Source organism: Dermacentor variabilis, chromosome 10, assembly GCF_050947875.1.
Source record: "Dermacentor variabilis isolate Ectoservices chromosome 10, ASM5094787v1, whole genome shotgun sequence".
Lineage (NCBI taxonomy): Eukaryota > Metazoa > Arthropoda > Arachnida > Ixodida > Ixodidae > Dermacentor > Dermacentor variabilis.
In genome coordinates this window covers 20,002,996-20,023,807 of record NC_134577.1, presented here as the reverse complement: position 1 = coordinate 20,023,807, position 20,812 = coordinate 20,002,996, and the positions used below count along the sequence as shown (strand labels likewise).

Sequence of the window (20,812 nt, the reverse complement as noted above, 5' to 3'; positions counted from 1 at the left end):
TCGTTCAATGTGTGCAAGTGATGTTCAATGGTTCGCGTCTGCCACACGACTTTCCTTGCCATACACACATCGGGCAGACTTCCAGCTTTTTCGAGGACACACTCTCTACTCAAAGATTCGTGCTAATTTATTCTGGCTAACACCAGTCGAGACAAATTAGCCCTATCAATAACTGACAAACCGAGAAGTTAATATATGCCACTGCGACAGTCAGCTGTCGCAGTGAAAAAAAAAAAAAAAACAGAGAGTGCGTTTACGATGGGTGTTTTTTTGTTCGCGTTTTTACTGGACTGTGTTGATAAGATTTAAGAATTAGACAGCAACGAAGATAACACTCTACAGAAGCTGAGCTAACTGCTTGCACAAGTGTATCTCATTTTAAGGTCTCTTTACGTGAAGAATAAATTTAATCCTTGAGTCAAAACTGCGATATGATCACAATGCATTCCCTAGCGGTGGGGACTCCAGAATAATTTTTTTCCACCTGGGCCTCTTTGACGTCCACCTAAACCTAAGTACACGAGCGTTTCTGTGTTGCGCCTCCATCGAAATGCGGCCGGGATAGAACCTTGACCTCAGCTGTGCAATGCCATAGCCACTGAGATCGCGGTGGGTACGCTTTAATAAGGCAGCGCGGTTTATGACGCCAACGTGGTCGGCTACTACCACGCTTGTTAAAATATGTTCATTTTCACCTCTTTATAATGCTCTTTCGTAGTCAAGGCACAAGTACCGAAGCAATAAATACGTCTCCGTTCGGAACGCTATAACAAGATGGATTTTAATTGTTTGGCTACAGGAATGTCAAGGCGTGAATGGCAACCGCTCCAGGTAAAGCGGATCAACTGCCGGCATTTTTGAAAGGTGTTCCGAATACCAACGGCGGAGAAGGGCCGAAAATGAATACGCGTGCATTGGATTCGGGGATTTTACGTGCCAAATCCACGATTTGATTGTGAGGCACGCCGTCGTGGAGGGCTCGGGATTAATTTTGACCACCAGGGGATCTTTAACGTGTCCCCAATGTACGGGACACGGCCGTTCTCGCATTTCGCCCCCCCCCCCCCTCGAAATGCGGCCGCCGTGGCCTGGATTTGATCCCGCGACCTCGTACTTAGCAGCGCCACACCATAGCCGCTACGCGACCGCGTCGGGTGAATGCGGGTGAATTAAGATTCACAGTTACTACGAAGGCGAATCAGAAAATCTTTGCTCCTATATTTTGTCAGCGAAAATAAGGTACATACAGGTAATACAAATATACAAATACAAATATACGTACTGTTCTGCACATCTTACACTATTTTTTCCAAGTAGTCCCCACACCGACTCAGACCATCTGTCCCACGGCAGCACTAAATTTGAGAGGCCCTCGTCGTAGAATTCGCGACGCACGCGGCATGCTCGAACGCTCATTGTCATGCGAGTCTTCAGGGCCCTTTCGCCAACTCAATGACTGCATTTCCCTGTGGATTTCGATGGGCGTTCGTCCTTTGCTCCATAGAAAACGAATCACACCTCGTTGCTCGTACGCCGTGGACGTGTCAAGCACAACCGCCATCTTTAACAACTAACATCAGTGCCGTGCCGCGGAGCTACAGGCATATAAGGCCGGGCTGGTCCAAGAAAGGTCCGCCGCTGGGAATGGATATGTTGGCTTGGCATTAATAAGCGTAGTTTGGCTAAAAAAAATAGGGGCAAGGACTTTCTGATTCGCCTTCGTATTTTACTTCAAAGCTAATGGACACATCTAGCTATCCAGAGTCCCCTGAAGCAAGACGGAGACCATGCGCAGGAAGAGAAGTAGTTCACGTAGCGTATTTGCAATTATGAAATGAGTTTTCGGATCTCGTGAATTCTCGCACTTAAGGAATGTATACAGCTGCATTTTCCTGCTTGGAAGGTTGTGTGTGCAATTTAAAAGAACCGAGCTGACCCATTTAATTACCTTCCCTCCAAATTCCAAAGTAACCCTCCTACTCTGCGAAGTGTTGAAGGTGATTTTAAATTACCGCAAATTTTCATCACCATCGGTATCCGAAATTGAGCATGCAAAATGTAGTGCTGACGGCCTCACCCCGTTTGCGGACCACGTTTTCGGATTATGTTTGCGGATCACGTTTGCCATCGTCCTCCATATATTGCGGACGTACTGTTCTAGAGATTCTAGCGCCACTCTTCGGGTGGTGCAGTTAAGATCGCGTATATGGTATAACAATGGGGGGGGGATGTTGCAGTGAACAGAGGTGAGCCTTCATACATTGGTTTTGGTGCTTCGGGCACACAGCGTCTCGACGCGACTTACTATACACGGATGCGCAGTCGCTAGAATGTGCGCTCATACGCAGATCCATCACGCATGCATTTGAGCAAGCCATCCCTAAGCTATATTACTGCGGGCCGTTCGGTTCGAAACCGACTCGTGACGCCTCGATTCGAAATCGAGCAGGTCGAAATCGAGCTGTGGCCCTACGAGTGCAAATTCCTTTGCACTCTAGAGGGGTGGGGGGTGGAGGGGCTGGTAGGTGCGGCAAATGTTGAACCCAACGGAAGTGTTCGCATTGCTTTGCTGTCGTCTTCACTGCTATGCAAACGGAGGCCTGGTGGCATATAGTGCAGTGTGGAGAGGCGGACACCGCTGGGAGATTCGCGGCGAAATGGTCTTCCATTCGCCCTTCATGGCCGGCACGTATACGAGAATATTCCGGGGCACTTGAAAAGGAACTTCGACAACCTCAGCTCGCAGTTTGCCCGCCGTGGCTCATAAAGTTGTAAGGCACATGACAAGGACGCACCGGTGCAGCATGTACCGCCGAGTAGTTTCCGTGATCCGAGCACGTTCGCGTAGCCGCACCATAACCGCGAACTGCGCCTTCATCGTGACGGAGCGCGCGCAGCTTCCGTTACTTGTACCCACGCCCCGTTCGTTCCACGCTTCTGAAAGGCGCGCCGCGTTCATTCAGATTGCTATCGTGGGAACGAGGTTTACGACTCGTGTTCCCGCCTGGGCCACCGCATCTCGGCAGGAGACCGCTGTCGATTGGATCCACGGCTGGTTCGCTCCCCCCCCCCCCCCTCGCCCTCCCCCGGGACACCCGAAGGACCTTATCTTCTCGCCGAGTGATTAACGTGGAGGCTTATCGGACGCCGCCGCCTAATTTATTTCAGAATGTTCGGGCTGACAAGGGTTCGACAAACAACCGTAACGTCGCGCCGTGCTTAGATGGCGAGACACGATGACCACAGTGCAGGACGGGAACGCGACGCCGGAACACCTGCTGGGAACGGGCCGATGGCGCTGACTGCGAAATGAGCTCGAAACGTCCGCGAGCCGTGATTTCATCTTCAGCGGCTGTCGTCCAGGCGCGGCGGGAACGGCCGTCAATTTTTAGAAATGTATAAACTAGCCGCTGCTAGGCGCCCGCTGCTTCAAAATGTGGAGGTGCGCCCCAATGGAGTGCCTCCACAGGCGCACCCCAAAGACATTCCCGTAGCATATGCCAATGTTACAGGCGTGTGTTCTACGCTACAAGAATATTTTAGCGCAGAGTTCGAATTGCTTTCGGGAACTTACAGTGTGAACGATTTGTGGGTATAAATTAAAACAAAAGTTGTGAACTAATAGACCACCAAGACGGCCCGGCGTTCTGGAAGCAAACCCTTGTTCAATGCAACATTACGTTCCCTTGTAAATAAAAGGCAAAGAATATTGTTACGTACAAGCGCGTCAAAGGGACGCGGGGATCAAGAAGAGAGGGGAAGAGGAGAACGAAGACTGTGCAGCGGTACATCTCTTCCTGATGGAGCAACTCTTCGCGAACAATCTGCCGTATAGTGGATGGAAGGTCAACACACGAGCTCGGGTCTACACTCGCCACCGTCGTGACATTAGCCAGGCGACCAAACTTCGGTATTATCCGTCGCATCTTCAACGTCTCAAAGGTCCTGCAGTGGCGAATGACGTCAGACACGGAGTCCAAGCTTTCCTTGCCGATCAAAAAATTGTAGACGTCTTCGGCTATTCCTTTCAACAAATGTCCCACTTTGTCATCTTCAGACATCTGAGAGTTGACTATTTTACACAATTTCAGCACTTCTTCGATATAAGTCGTACAGGTCTCGCCGGGAATCTGAGCTCTTTGCGAAGCGAAAGCGAAAGCGTGCTAGAGTCTCCAAAACACGCTCTGAGCTCCTCGACGAAAAGCTCCCACGAAGTGAGCGTGTCTTCGTGATTCTCATACCAGACGAGCGCTGTGTCGGTAAGGGAAAACACAACATTGGACAACTGTGCGGTCGAGTTCCAACCGTTAGACCGGCTCACCCTCCGGTAGTTCGTGAGCCACTCGTCGACATCTTCTCCGGCTTTTCCTCCGAAAGTGAGTGGCACCCGGTAGTATTGCCACGGAACACCAGGTGTTGGCCTTGAAGCCGCGTCAGATCCTTCGGGAATCTGGCAGGCGTATTCAGGCATGGCAGGTGAGGGTGGCGGAAGTCCGGCAAGTCGACGGCTTCGGCGAAGTTGTAGCAGCGTAGGCTCCGTGATTACGAGGTATACCCAGCACCTCCACCAATTTGTTACAAGCACGGGGAAAAGGGGTTTATTTAGGCGTGCGAGGGCAGGAACGGCAGGCTACGAAGTACAGGAATGGCCGCTGCACAGTCTTCGTTCTCCTCTTCCCCTCTCTTCTTGATCCCCGCGTCCCTTTGACGCGCTTGTACGTAACAATATATATGCCAAGTTCGGGAAAAAGTAACATTCCTTATTGAAAGAAAGACTGCGGCCTCCCTTACCAAGGAATTACAAATGAAAACGATAGAAGCAAAGCGGATCTTTTTTGTGTCTTTTAACGCGCGGTTGCAAATCAACTCGAAGGAATTCTGTAAGTATGCCAAACTTAACGGGAAAGATAGGGTCTGCGTTCCTCCGCTTCAATTGATGTCATAGCGCTGGATTGACACAGACAAGGAAGACGACAGAATGGCGCAAGTCCTGTCGTCTTCCCTGTCCGTGTCAATCCAGCGCTATGACTTCAGTCGATACAACGAACCAACTAGCCCATACGTCTGCACTCTATTCCGCTGCCTGAGCTAAACGTATGAAATAATAGAGGATAACCTTAATGAAGCCGATTCCTTTAGTAACTTCTTCGCTTCTTTTTTTCCTCAAAAGTATCAAATGACCTACCACCTTACCCTAAAAAAATTTAAACATACAATATGTGGCAGACATAGTGATTGAGGAAAATGGTATTTGAGCACTGATAGAACGCTTGGAACCCACCAAAGCAGCCGACCCGGATGGAGGGGATGGATGGGATGGATGGGATGGGATGGGATGGGGTGGATGGATGGGGTGGATGGATGGATGGATGGATGGATGGATGGATGGATGGATGGATGGATGGATGGATGGATGGATGGATGGGTGGGTGGGATGGGATATGGATGGATGGATGGATGGATGGATGGATGGATGGATGGATGGATGGATGGATGGATGGATGGATGGATGGATGGATGGATGGATGCGGCCTCCTGAAGTCGTGGGCGTAGTTCATTTTTCCATATTTAACAGTGCTGCATGCGAAATCACTGTTTATAGACTGCCTTCCAAATGAATGGAAAGAGGCCTGTGTTGTGCGCGTTCATAAATCGGGGCCCCTGCAAAATCTATGTAATTATAGACCCACATCACTAGCAAGCATATCATGTAAAAACCTAGAACACATGTTATACACTAACATTATGAAGCACAATAACACCGATTCGCTGATTCACCCTAAACAAGCATGGCTTTAGGCACGATGTATTTTGTGTCACGCAATTAACTTAATTTCTTCACGATGTGTGTGGAGGTCTGGATCGAGGGAATTGTGTAGATTCTGTGTTTTTATCTTCTCCGAAAAAGCCTTTGATGTTCCGGATCATTTCGAATCTGTACGCTCGTTTGTTTTGCATTGAAAAAATAATACTGCGCTCTTACGTGTATGCCATGGCCAAACGTTTCTTGTCTTTCTCTTCTCGTCCGTGTTCGATTGTGCGCTGGAACGATGTTTCATAATGCGTTTCTTGTATCCTGCTTCCATTTTCGTTATTATGCGTGTATACCCTCCCCCCCCCTCCCCTCCCTCCACTGTTATCTCACTTAGGCGCTGTGGGTAATATGAATAAATAAATAAAATACACAGCCGATAATGTATGATGTAGTGGCTGCAAAAAGAGTTGTAATGACCTCGGTGCTATGGGTGACTAAGAGAAAGGAAAAAGTGATTGCAAATTCAAAGAACATATGCCCTGCGCGCAAGAGGAAAAATGTATGCGCACGCATAACAGAGGACGTGCGCAGAATTAAGTTTTTTTCGAGTGGTATGTACCGCGCTTGAAGGGAGTCGATTCTGCGCGCTGCAAGTTGCGCCGCAACCTCTAAATTTAGCTCTTGCATTCGAAACCTGTTAATCTCTGTTAAACAGCGAGATTAATTTTAACCAAAATATTTTTCGTCTCATCGACGCGCATTATCTACCAGGAGTCAGTTGCACAAAGTTGTGCACTGCCTCATGCCGTTTTGAGGGCCCTCCGTTTGGTAAGCACCATATTTGTGGTTCCCGAAAACAGTGACGTCAAAGGACCGCTGTAGCCTACACAGCCTAAATCAACAGACAGCACAAGGAGGCGACATGACGTGCATGCGTCGTTTGGCCTGTTTGTCGTGCCAGTATAGGTTTAGGCTGTATACAGCACAATGGTCACGAACGATCTAGCTCGGATAAAACACTTCTCGACGTTCCAAAGGCCTGTCTTTGCTCCCGACTGTAATTATATATTGTGCCAGCCCGTACGCACTTTAGCACGGTTAATTTCCGCGCGCGCCCTTAATTTACGCGAATTTCCCGATTGGAATTATTGCTGCGAAATTTAAGGGCAGGCGAAATTGCTCCGGCTTTCCCGAGGTGCGGCTTTCAGTTAACGAGCGTTGGCGAACGCCACACTTCGGCCAGTCTTGGGAAGTTCGGGAGGACAAATCGAGTGGTATAACGACTATTGCGAACCGCCGAATGGAAGTTCTGGCTACGCGATGCCAATGTGGATCTCAAAGAGCGAGAACTGATTGAAGAAAGTGTGTTTAATTGCCCAAAACAGCACAGCAGCTGTGATAGAATCAGTGAAGGAGGGCTCCTGGTTAAAATTGACTATGCTGAGACTATTTTATAGGCGCGGGAGGCTCCGCACACGAATATGTCTCGATCGAAATTTTGGCCGCATCTCTGGATGTTGTCGCTCCATTCGTTGAACCTAAAATCCCTCCCGGCGCATCTGATATGCAGTACATTGGGAACTGAGTAGCCAGGGTCTCCTACCGCTTTGAAACAAATTTGCCAATTCTGTTTTCATCTTGCATTATTCGCTAGACAGCCGCTCCTCTTGCATGCGAGAGCCACCTCTTCACGGTAAAGGCTTTATTTACTCCACGGGGCTGCGCGTGGAGGACTCTACTGGTGATATAGCCTGAAACGAAGCCAGATAGAGAAACGCGATAAAGCGCGTGCAGACGTGAAAGCGAGCACGCATGCACGCTCAATCAACGCAGAAATGCTAATGCTCTTGCACTTACACGAGCGCCAGTGACCGGAGGCCAGCTCGCCTGACCCATTCCCATTACATGTTATGTGCAGTCGCGTGCAATATCACTTGCAACACCCTTGTTCGGGGTCGAAGAGACTCCACGGCTGTGCGGCGGCTCTGACATGCGAAATAGCGATTTAATAAACACCACTAGTTGAAGGTGGGTTTAGTTCTGGAGCTCACTCTGTATCTGCGCAGCCGTTGGAGCCCCTTCGACCACGGGCACCGGTGTCGCAGGTCATATTGCACCTGACTGCACATCTCACTTGCAGATAGGGCTATGCACAGCTTCTTCTTCGGCGTCCACTTGAAGGCAACGCGATAATTATTTCTGGTGTCTTGACAATTGATGTACGAGCCGATGGCGTGCAGCTCGTTTCCGCGACGGCTTCGGTGGTGAAGCGGCGCAAAAGGGGGTCAGTCACGTGGTCGACCGCGCAAAGCAGGCGTCACAACCACTGGACCCTGGAGCAGGTAAGAAGCCGCTCTCTGCGCAAGCGGCAGCCGGCGGGGCATTGATGACTGTTTTCGACGGCTGAATTCACCTTTCGTTGACTGTTCGACAAGGATGTTTGAAGTGACGCTTTGGGGAGACTTTCCTTGAGCGATAAGGTAATTTTGGCGATAGAGCATCCACCTACCTAGGCCTGCAGCTGCTCGTATGTCGCAACGCCCGCAAACCACAATCCCACAATCGAGCTTTTGTACCACGTGTAGAGGGTTCGCATAGGCAGAAGCGCACTGACGAAACTGACGGCGGTGGATTTAGGAAGCGGATCTACGAAGTACACAGAAAGCAAACTGTTCCGATGATTTTAAACTCATCCTGACGATGAATGCTGCGTTTTCCCACGAAGTGCCACTCGGGGTGCATATGCCGGCTTTATACTCTTTGAAGACCGTCGTTTCCCTATTGTTAATTCTATGGCGACGTTGTGCAATTCTTGCTAGACTGCCTGAATTGTAGAACGAATAGACTCCCTTGCGTACTTAAAGACGGAGTATGGCAGCCTAGTTAGTATCAATGATTTAGCGCTCCCGTGCACAAGCATGATGTGACCCGTATTCGCATTATTTGTTCTACGTAAGTGCCGCCAGCGATCAGACATTACTACGGCGATCTTACGGCGACGCCGATCGTTATCGTGGATGGCGCCTGAGTGCCAGAACTCCAAGCAATGAGGCAATCCTCCTGCATAAGAGACACTTTGTGAATTCGGGCCTTGGGTCTTTCCGGAAACTAGTGCTTTCGAAATATGCTTATATGTGCGTGAGTCCAACCTCTTTGTCTTTATTTTGCAAATAATTAGATTTCCTTGGTCGGTCGGCACGTGTTCATTGAGTGAGTGAGTGAGTGAGTGAGTGAGAGTGAATAAACATATATTGGGTCCAGCAAAACGCGATAAAACGCGCACCCGGCTGTCTTTAACCTCTCTGTCCGATCATGTCTGGTGTGCGCGGAGTACAAAATCCACTTAATCTACTTTAATCCACCTTGCTATAATTTGTGCCAACCTTAGTCTACCTTAATTCAGTTTGCTCTACCTAGTATTAACCTTAATACACTTTATTCTACTTTAATCCACCTTGCTCCAATTTCTTACCAACCTTAATTCAGCTTAATCCACTTTAATTCACCGTAATCCTCGTTAATCCGCCTTAACATACCTTTGTCCAACCTCATTCACTTTAATTCACTTTGCTCTAATTTGTATTAACCTTAATCCACCTTCATTCACTTTAATTTACCTTAATTCACTTTACCTATCCTCTGTATTACTACTGACGTCATACAAGACGCTGATGGCGTCAGTATGATAATTTTGTTGCCACTCGTTGCGGCCAAAGCCGGGTTTTTCTGGCCGATGAGACATATAATGCTTTCGCATTAAAATAATCGTAACGAACTAGTAGGGAAAGGCTTCCATGTCCAATGTGTCATTGCGTAGAAGAACTTGCAGACGCAGAGCACCTACTCGGGAAGTGTCCTGAAACGGAATGTATTCATACACCTTCATCGGCCGCACATCTCATCTCCGAGCATGGTTGTCTATAATGGCCACCATAACTCGTTCCTTTTTGCGTCCTGGAGTCTGGCTTCTGTGCTGTAGTAGGTGGAGCAAAAGGAAGTCCCCAAGGCCAGTATTCCAAAGGATCCCTTGCGTCAGTCCGTTTGAAACGCTTGATTAGGGCAGCTGCCACTTGAGAGAAGACAAACATGCAGCCTATGCCTCTTTGTCTGGTTTAAAGTGACTAACAGCGGTAGAAGAGATATTGTCACTGGAGCCAACGAAATTACCACTGGTAAAGCAAAGAGGGTCGCTGAAGCCGGCAGATCACACGCCCCATGGGAATCGACGTTATGCGAAGCAGTGAGCGGGGAGCCTACCAAGTTAACGAAACGACCTTGAGAGCACCGAGATGTAGGTGGCTCTTTCATGACCTTCTTGACACGCATGTCATTACATCTGTGACATGCGTGTCCTGAAGGCTCGGCCGCGATATCATGAACCGGAGACTTTGTGAAACCTAATTATTGGCATTACCGACAGTAAAGTTGTTCTTATTAAGGATAACCGTGCAATGTTTAGCAAGTGCTCTAGTTCGCCCTTTTCGCCGTCGAAAGAAAAAGAAATGTTTCATATCGGACCATCATGATCCTGAGTGGGGCTACCTAACACTCATATGGCTATAGATTTTGTAAACATAGATACCCGAGATAGTGAACGGATTGATAGCCGTCGCCGTAGCACAATTGGTACTGCAACGCACACGCGTAATGCCCAGGTTGCGGGTTCGTCTCCCACCGGCGACAAATTATCTTTTCGTCCACTTTCATTTTACGCTCTCCCCATTGTTTTCTACATGTCAATATCGACCACAGCTAAGCACACCTATGCTTCCCTTGGCTTCATTGCTGGTCGGCTTTATATGGTAGCTCTTACGCGAAACGTTCGGATCCAGCGCTAGTTTCTCGGTCTTTCGTTACTGATAAGACGGCGCATCGAGTCTATAAGGAGAGCGCTCGCTACGCAAAACTGCGAGATTCAGCGTTTCACGGACATTGCGTAAAACTCGGAGCACGTCAATTTTGGCTCGTTCGTATGATATGAGCGGTGGCCACCATTTCACGCGACGCATAAGATTAACACGCAAACGCTCATGTACGACACGTCCTTTTACTTTATTCTGCCTGTGCGCGTCACGCATGGACTCAACATGGTAAAACGGCAAGACTGCCGCCTCTAGACAACCAACTTCCGCAGACCAGCTCACTATCGGTCGCTGTTCCTGACTGGCATGTTAATCAACCGGCCCTGACTCATTCACTTACGAATTTCATACGTTAATCCGCCATACGTAATGCCTTATGAAGTGCAGCCGAACGTGAATCACTATCGATATACCGCTGTGACTTTGCGTGACGATCACCGACTAGGTTAACAAAGCACATACGTGGACGCAATACCTTAATCCGCCATACGAAACGCTTTATGAAGAGCAACCGAACGTGAATCACTATCGATATACCGCTGCGACATTGCGTGACGATCACCGACTACGTTATCAAAGCACATACGTGTACGCAACTGGCGCCTTCGGAACCGGCCACTCACTAAAAGAAGTGATTACACAATAAGCAAAAATGAAGGAAGCCTATTATTCTCATGAAACTAATCAGGTATGTCTAGCGGGTGGCGTGTTCGAGGTACGACGTGGAAACGTGGCTTGATCACTTCGACGTTGGTGACTGGGTTTTGCGACGCAGGAGGAAGTCGCTAAATCGCGAGCGGCAAAGCAAGGCACCCGTGAGATGCTTGTCTTGCAAAGCGAACGAGGGAATGCAACAGCGAAGTGGACGCTTTCTCTGAAAAATACGAGGGAATTGATGGGGTGCTAGGAATATGAAGAAGCACATTATATCCGTTAAGAAAATCTCCGTGGAGCTAAAAGCCAATAGCGTAACAAATGTTTACCGCAAAAATATAAGCGTTTTGCAACTTGAAACAACAGTTGTCATCTGTTGCTACGAGATGCAGGAATCATCAGTCAGAGAGAAAATATATCTTACGCCAATATACTTAACTGAAGATATAACGCACGCACGCACGCACGCACGCACGCACGCACGCACGCACGCGCGCACGCGCGCGCACACGCACGCACACACACACACACACACACACACACACACACACACACACACACACACACACACACACACACACACACACACACACACACACACAGAGAGAGAGAGAGAGAGAGAGAGAGAGAGAGAGAGAGAGAGAGAGAGAGAGAGAGAGAGAGAGAGAGAGAGAGAGAGAGAGCAAGTACAAGCATGATAAGTACAAGTACAAAAATGCAAGTACATTGAAGTTGTGATGCTCATCCACAACTTCTGAAGAGTAATAACCAATTTTAAGAAGGTACAGGTTTAGCAAAAAACAAAACTTGTTTTCAGGCATTAAAGTACAACAAGCACTTTCTACCTCTTGCATTGTTGACAATTGGCACGGCGCCAAAACTGTTCCATAAGTGGCTCTTGCCATGAGCATCCGATTACGCTGATTATGTAAAAGCATAACGTTTTCTGGCGTATCCTGGCACAGGTCGATGTTTGTTTTTGTAAATGTAGATTTTGATGTATAGATGTAGATTCGTAAACTTGTTTAGGTCTCTGTAAACAAAGGTTATAGAACAGAGGAGTGGCACGCAGGCCAGGGTCATTATAGGGCCCACGTATTCACGTGGTGCTCGAAACATTCGAGCGAATATACATTGTTTTATTGAGTGCCCGCAAATATTCGGCTTCAAGTAGCTAATTAACGAGCAAGAGGGAACGCGCGTGAAACTTTGTCGCGTTGCCAGCCCATATCGGGCTCGTTTATCGTCCGCATGGCGTAGGCGTGTGCCTGCTTAACTTGTACCCTGTTTTGCGATGCATTACCAATTGCCCTTATGCAAATGTGATGCGTACAATTCACTGTTAATGTTCCTGCGCAACCCCGCTCACACGCTACGCCGAGACACCAATTCAGGCGAACTAGTCAACTGCCGTCGACGCAGCGACGCCACGTGAACGAAGGTGACGTGATGTATGACGCTTGTCGATGGCTTAATGGGAGCCGCATGGCAATAGAAAAGTACGAGCGTCATGTAAATACATTTACATATACATGTTCTTTTGTAACATTGACGCGTACGCATTGTGATGGATTGACCAAGGATGGGCAGATATGTTCCTGGCACATCATACCCAAAGAGTCTAAAAATCTGTCCGTCCCACGACGCCGTATATCTGCGAGATGAATGCATAATCGGTCAATTTAACGCATCTTATCGTTATAGTAGTGTAATTGTAGATGATTCGTAACGTTAGAAAAAAAGATAAAAATAGAAATGGTTACGTCGCCGTCACTGCTTCGAGGTCTTATCAAAAAAGAAAAATAGAGTTAGCAGACGTAATCGTTATAATAATGCAATAGTAGGTGATTGATAGCGTTAGGAAACAAAAACCGGTTACGTCGCCGCGTCAAGGGCGTAACAAAAGAAGGAAAACAGAGAAGTTATAGCATATAATCGTTATAATTGTGCAATAGTATACATTATTGGTAGCGATGGGTAGACATGCATAACGTATCTTGTAAATGAGGAATATCGAACTAGCAGCTGAGGTAACGCATTTGTAGTCTCAAATGTCCCAGAACTTGTGCAGATTATTATTATTATTATTATTATTATTATTATTATTATTATTATTATTATTATTATTATTATTATTATTATTATTATTGTCATCAAATATTATTATTACTTTTGCTCGTAATCTCGTCAGCGCGCCTGCCTGCGCCTCCGGGCTGCACCTTTGCACCTGTGCACAAACCTTCCTTCCGTCTCCGGAGTGAACACCTTCTTTCAGCCCCGGCATATATGGGCATCAAGTCCGCAAAGAAATATATCCGTACATCAGGTAACCTCTTGCAAAAAGATGCAAGCGGAAATCTTAAATAACGAAAAACTGGAATAGCACACATCGTAAAAGTTGCAAGTGAACGCGTAAGTACAACGAGCTACCGAAACAGCTCCGCATCAACTCCCCCTGCTCCCCCCTCCGTCCCCGCCCTCTTTTCTGTCCCTGCCCACTTAGCGCCGAATGAAAAAGCGACGGCATTCGAGGTAGTGTATGGGTTACCGTCACGTACCCTTACCACACAATGAATGGTCAGAGCTGGGATTTTTTTTTTCGATCTGGCCCGTCACCGCAGGGGGTCGAGAAATTATTACAACGCTAAGCATGAATCAAGTTAACGCAAGCTGATCGGACGTACTGTACATTAAACTGAGCTTTTACCAAGCACTGGCACAGAGCTACGGCAGGTTGTTCATGGTTTCCTCGACTTGCGCGAAAAATGGACGAAAATTATACGCTTGCAGAAAGCTCACCTGTCCTCACTGGGGAATCGGTAAAAGCTGGCGTACACCACAGAGCCGCACATGGTGTCGATTCCCCGACCATAGTCGTGTGATCGTCTCGTCTGCCTCGGCCGCTTCTCGACAGCTCAGTTAACGCACATCGTTCCGAATTTTTCCTTGTTCGGTCTACCACTGAAAGCCCAAATTGTCGCCAAAGCCAAATGAATACGCGCGCGCTTAAACCAGCTGAGCTGGGCAGCCGTCAGTCGTCGCTGTTCCGCCGTAACCGACAGACTCGGGTGAAGGAAAGGAAAAGTGCTTTCTTTCTTTCACGCACAAAATGTTTATTATTTCATTAATTACAAATACATTGCATCGGCAAGCACAATTGACACATTTTACTTTGTAGAATTTTATTATAGACAGCCGTCCGCTCTGGGCGTCGCGGAACTTGAAAACGAAACTAGCGGTCGCTTTCCGCCTGTTGGTTCGCTTCTCCGTGGTTGGGCCAGCCGAGCTCTTCATGCGCCATGCGCGTTGCGAGGAGTGCATGCTCTCTATGCGTTCTAGCTCGCCGGTTCCTGTAGACATGCCTGTAGACATGTCAAGAGCTGGACAGATGTTCGAGATAAGCAGTAAATTTGGTGGCGAGACATCGGCAGCATGTGCTACTGAATACTGCTTCCACCACCCTCTAGGCTTACGGCGCTGAACGAGCAAAAGTTTCAGCGCTGGTTGACCTAGCGTACCTTCAGAAATAAATGTTCCCAATGCTCCAATATACATCATGCTATATGAGTCAAGATAGCTAAACGAATTGGAAACAACCAGAACGTAATTTTGCTTTTGTATCATGGTAATGTTTTATTACGCAACATATATATACGCCGCGTTATCGTGGGCATCTTCGCATATACCAGCCTCCCCGTGTTGTGCGACCTTCAATCTTAGCTGTGAGTCGTGAGACCGGCGTGCTTTCGGCTGAGGCTGACGAATATCTGGTCCAGCGTGGTTTCGCTGACGTAAAAGATGTGAAACTTGTGCTTGCGCTTGAGGTAGAGCAGCCGGTCGAACATCTCGCACAGGTTCATCTGGATCCCGCCGCTCGGCGTGGAGAGCCGAAATTCCAGCAGGCCCTCGTAGCAGCGCACCAGCGTGGCGTTCGGGAAGTGTTCCAGCATGTCCATGACGATGAAGCGCTGGTGCTCCAAGTCGTACTTGCGGTCGGGAAACGTGTACACGGCGATGGTGGTGCCCCGGCAGTACTTGTCGGTGAGCTCCTTCACCGAGCCGATGCACTCGATGCGACCGGCCACCAGAATGGCGATGCGGTCGCAGACCTCCGCGTAGTGCTGCAGGTGTTCGCACGTGAGCACCACGCTGGCGCCCGCACGCAGCGTGTCCAGCACCCGGCGGACCACGAGGCGCGACGGCGCGTCCAGATCCGGAAGGTCCAGCAGGTACAGCTTCGGGTAGGCCATCAGGGCCAGCGCCAGGGAGAGCTGCGTCCTCGCGCCCGCTCCGTACGACGCGATGGGCGCGTCGGGATCGGCGAGCTCGACGGCCTGCAACGCGCACGCGGTGGCTCGGGGCGCGTCGTGAACTCCCCGGAGCACGGCCAGCAGGCAGGCCATCTCTCGTCCCGTGAGCGTGTCCAGGAGTCCCCAGCCGTAGGGCACGTAGCCGACGTCCTGCATCCACTGGCGGTAGCTGTGCGTGAGCGACGTGCCGGCGCTCATGTAGGCGTCGCCGGCCGTCGGGAACAGCTCACCGCCCAGCACGCCCAGCAGCGTGGACTTGCCGGTTCCCAAGGCGCCGACGAGTCCGAGGCATTCGCCACTGCGGACCGCGAAGCTGACGTTGTCGACGGCGAAGCGCGGCTGGAAGAAGCCGTACGCCTTGCTCAGGCCTCGCACGAGGAGCGCTTGCTTGTCGAAGCCGCGCTGGTTGTAGACGTCGTCGACCAGGCGCGCCTCCCGGACGACGTCGGGGTCGACGGTGCTTTCTAGGTGGGCGTCGCCCCTGTAAGCGGGCGGCGGCTCGTGGCCCTGAAAGCGCGACCAGAGGCGTTGAAGCAGGTCCGAGTCGAGGAAGCTGACCAGGGCGAAGCAAACGCAGCCCTCGAGCAGCAGCGCGAACACCTCTAGGAAGCCCGTGCGCAGGCCGGGACTGAGTGGCTGCAGGTTGCTGGACGCTGCGGCAGAGGTCGTAAGAGTTTAGGCAGAGGTTCCGCTAAAAGATTAGCGTTACCGACCAGGCCATGAATCAACTGACGTGTGGTCCGACATGTTACTTGTATTTTCGTTTATGTATTGCCAGGACCGCGAAGCGTTTCTAAAAACAAAACAAAAAAAAAACCTACAGAAAGTGTCTTACCGCAAATGGCTGTACCGCATATGCGCTTATGTAGGTTTTTATCGGCGAGCTCAAGTAATAACTTATCTAGCGCTGGGTGTCATTCGTTGTTGCACTACAAGCATATTCGCCTTTGCCCGAACTCGACCAATTCACGCGTGTAGCCGTCGTGGTCGCTATGCACTCTGTGCAGTCACAGAGGCGCACATCCGCATTTTGTCTGTGGTTCACGTATTTGGTTCGCAAGACTATACGAACTGGTTTCTTGCTGGGAGATTATCACAATAATCCGGAAGTGGGGTTAAAGCCCGTCAAGATGTTGCTAGGATCTTTTCTCTATTTCCACCGTGTGCGATGTGGAAATTCATCAAAAAATCAAACAAACAAACACAAACCCACCGTTAAACCTTTCTCACATCTCTAAGCTTGACATGCTGGGTACTTAGTCTGGAATTCGCGGATGCTCATTGTGGTACAGGATTAGCGTGCTTTGATCGAGCTTGAAGTTAACCTGGCAGTAGCCGAAAAAAAAAAAAGGCGGGATGCTAAAGAAATTCACGGCCGTTCACGTACAGGGGCCTCCGTGTGGCGGGCAGCACTCCTTCAACCGCTGCGTGAATTGGACGGCGACCTTCTTCTTGCAGTACAGCGTCAGCAGGAGGCCTCTTTCCAAGCAGATCAGGTTCTCCTTGCGAAGCAGGATCAGCTTGGTCTGCGAAATGGGAGGGACGTGTACGAGGCTCACGCGTCGGGGACCAGTTCTGCTCATAATGAACGAGTCTGTCTGTGTGCCTGCTCGTCGAATGGCCGTGGAGTCGCGTATCGCTATTTTCTCGCGTTCTTTGTCATTTGTTTCTGGTAATATCGCCTATTCAAATGCCTTCGTAAGTCATCTAGCGTCCTAGCTAGGTGCTGATGGAGAACGGTGTCTGGCAATTAGTTCCTTCTTTCAGAACAAAAGTAGCTGCTTGACAGAATGTGTTTACTATGTTAAGGACGGGGTACACTGAAATAAACATCAGAATGCGACGTTGGTCTAGTTGTTTCATGCCTCAAATGTGGTACTAGTGCAAAAAAAAAAAAAAAGATCTAAGCTGAAAACTAAGCGAAAACTAAGCTAGAGCTAAGTTAAAACTAAGCGAAGCCTAAACCAAGACCGAAAGAGCAGCAAAGAGCGTTGGCGCTCTTTCTGTTTTGGTTTTCGTTTAGTTTTTCTTGCGCCAGTGTGACATTTCAAGCATGAAATAAACACGTTTAAATACAGGGTGTTTCACTTGGGCCTAACTTTAAAAATATGTAAATGCTACGCAGCTGGACAGAACCAAGGTTATGTTGTGTGCCATCGCTCGGAGATACTCAAGATATTTTTCCGCGTTCTGCCCAGTTAGATCCGTAGTCTTAACTTCTCAATAATTATAATGAAGATGTAGCATCTTCAGTGGAGGCGTGGCGCTGTGCTCAAGTGGGTGGAGTGGAGAAATTTTCGAGTCGAAGATGGTTTGAGAACACAGGGCGGGGTAAGAACATCACGTCATGGTATATACGTCACACGAAACTAAACGCTATTTAGTATATAAGTGGGAGAAGCTCCACCGAAGGGAGAGCCGACATTCAAGGGCGTTTGAACTTTTGTCTAGTAAGCGGAACATTTTTGAAAGCGTGGTACACTTACTTGTCGCAGACTATAGTGGAACGAGATTAATATTGTATCATCTGGATAGCAACGGAGGAAGTTTCGAGATAGGCGATATCTGCGCTACTGATTCTATCGACTGATTGATCTATGCAACTTAAAACGGCTCCTGAACGTTGAGGGATACGGTATAGTGTAAGCGTCCGAGAGAAATTTCACTGCACTGGAACTCCTTAATTCGCATTCAAACCCAAGAGCACGAGCACTTTTGTACTTCGACCATGGAGGAAGGAAAAACAATACAGAAGGAGTTGTGACGTCAAGCTTTTGAAGCCTAGTCATAAAAAAGAATGTAAAAGGCCCATGGTAAATATGCCCTTATCAGGTGTTGTCCAAGCTGTAATTTCTAGCCTCTGAATGCTCGGAGAGTATGGGAGACATTAGAGCGGTGGCAAGGGTCGATCGTCACCAGGACGTCACTAAGAGTACTGCGATCGAAGCGATGTCTTGAAATATCCTGCAACCATGGGGGAGGGCCCACTTCCTAAGAGGCGACTTGCAGGTTGGCCCCGAAGGAAAGGCTTTGGAGGATGGCTGGCTGACGTCATGCTCGCTACCGGTTTAGTTTTTTTTTCTTTCCTCCATGCTGCGACGCTTCTATTTCGTATTCCGCGAAGTCGTGTCTTAAGCCTGCATGGTTGACAATGCCTCGATGAGCAACTCTCGCGTGTAGAAAGTGTGTGACGCCACTTACAAGACCCCTGGCGACAGTGTACGTGGGTGCCCAGCGAACTGATAGGCTCAAGGCCACTAGGAACCACGATGGGAAGCTCTGCGTTCTTCGTGAGAACTGCACCATGTCCAGGGCAGCAGCCATGAAGGCACCCAGCACTCCTGCATAGCATGGGTGGTCATTTGAGGTGTGTGTGGTGGTGGTTGGTGGGGGGGGGGGAGGAGGAGGTCAGTACAGTCGACTGCTTTTTGCGCCTGTCGTTATTTATTTCATTTATTTACAGATACTGTAGGCCCTCTTCGGGCCCGTGCAGGAGTGGGTACAGTCAACAAAACAGAGAAACACATACAAAAAAATACAAAGAAAAGTTTAAGAAAGGGAGACACAAAATATGCGACATGTCAACAGGCTATATTCAGAATTTTGCTTCAGCAACTCTGGGCGCGTCCACCGTCTTGGGCGATGTCTGCTAGCGCCTTCTTTAAAAAAGAAAAGTCAGCACCTACCTCCTCCAGCAAATTTCCGAAGAGTCTAAACACCTCATCGAAACGGCAGGGTTACCCCCACTGAATTGCTTGGATTAAAGATATCTGCTGCACCGCCTTGTATGCACTTTAAAATCGCCATTAAAAGGCATTCACTGAAGAGGCAACCAAAATGCTTCCGTCTGAGAATGATAAATACTTTTCCGATCCCTCGATTTTCAGAAGAACAGAGTCTCAGTAAGGCGTCATTATCGCACTTAGGACGCAAAAATTCACTGAGCATACTTTGTTCACCCAACGTAAGTGGCTAAGTGAGCTGTCGTGTGGTTCGATGCTGCTCTATACGAATCGCACTTTTTTCCTATTGTGTGGATCGTTCGTATTAGAACATCGAACTTCATGTCTTTGCGATACGCTTAATAGCACCAGCTACACGGGAACTTACCTACACTCAAGTACACGGCTGTCATGGTGTAGAAGGCCTTCGCAGCGTTCTCGAACCAGAACGACGCCAAATAGGCTAAGTTTATGGCCACCAAGCTGTACGCCAGAAACAGTATGAATATGGCATCTGCGATGAAACAGAAAAAAAAGAAGAAAATAAATATTGGTGGTCGACTGCGCAAGCGCAGCATCAATACTGCATTGACCCGGGAACGCGTAATCACGCATACGCCCTGAACTTTTACAACGCAGCGTCTAGTAGCATTCGCACCGGGAAAGATTGCGCGACCAAGTCGACCGCAAATGTTCGCCTTGGATGAACAGCGACCAACCTCGCGATGTCGCCCAGTGACCCAGTTTCTTTTTTTTTATTGCGATAGCAATTATATGGTCACTCCAGGCGCATATCTGCAGTCGCCGTCGCCGTGAGGTTCCGTATGAGAGAAAGCGTGTGAAAGGGAGCCGGCGAACGAGGTTCAATCTAAGTGTGCGCGAGCGAGGGACGCGGCCCGGATGTGTGCCCTCTCCTGTAGCGCGCGAGGCAGGTGGGTGAGGCGAGGGAGGAGGGGGCGTTCTTCTCCGGCGGCTGCTACGCTGCCTTGATGTCCTCCTCGGCCGCCGCTCCAAGCAGAGTGGAGACAACCGGTGCGTCTACGATGGCGTTGGTCACGCGAATCCCGGACGCCGTAGGGACGTACTGCCGGCGCTCGTTTCTTGAAAGCGGTTTGCGACGTGGCTAAAGTGTGCGCTCGCGCGGGCATCATCTTCAAAGCGATCTGCGATGTCGGTAGAGTGCGCGCGTAGCTAGCGTAGTGCCGGTAGCTTCGCATGCGCTGTGCTTTCGACGTTTCGCACACGTTGAAGCGACAGATGCGCGGAGGTCAGTTGACTCGCTGCTGCTGCCGCGAATCCCAACTCCAGCGTTTTCACTGACAGTTTCCGCTGTCATCGAGTGGTGTGTGTTTAATTGCGCACGTGGCACCGTGCTGGTTAATTTAGTTAAAACACGTTGACGGGCTAGTTGGTTTGTATTCGTGATAGAATGTTTCTACGTCGTCTTTGAGTCACGCTTACACATTCTATCATTGTTAATTTAGTCAGTAAGCGAATGTTTACAAGCTT

The 20,812-nt window shown here is 49.1% G+C and overlaps 1 protein-coding gene across 4 annotated transcripts in view; it reads right to left on the bottom strand.

Moving 5' to 3' along the window:
* Positions 1-14,423: 14,423 nt before the first annotated feature.
* Positions 14,424-20,812, bottom strand: part of LOC142560073 (phospholipid-transporting ATPase ABCA3-like) — a 46,932-nt gene continuing 40,543 nt past the window's right edge. For 3 of the 4 annotated variants that reach the window (XM_075671867.1, XM_075671866.1, XM_075671868.1), the window contains 4 exons: positions 19,692-19,817; positions 18,783-18,922; positions 16,969-17,107; positions 14,424-16,234 (listed from right to left, as the gene is read on the bottom strand). In XM_075671867.1, the coding sequence (XP_075527982.1) occupies positions 14,988-16,234; positions 16,969-17,107; positions 18,783-18,922; positions 19,692-19,817 (1,652 nt within the window). In that variant the 3' untranslated portion in view covers positions 14,424-14,987. The remainder of the gene's footprint in view (positions 16,235-16,968; positions 17,108-18,782; positions 18,923-19,691; positions 19,818-20,812) is intronic. The other variant, XM_075671869.1, reaches the window with a different exon arrangement.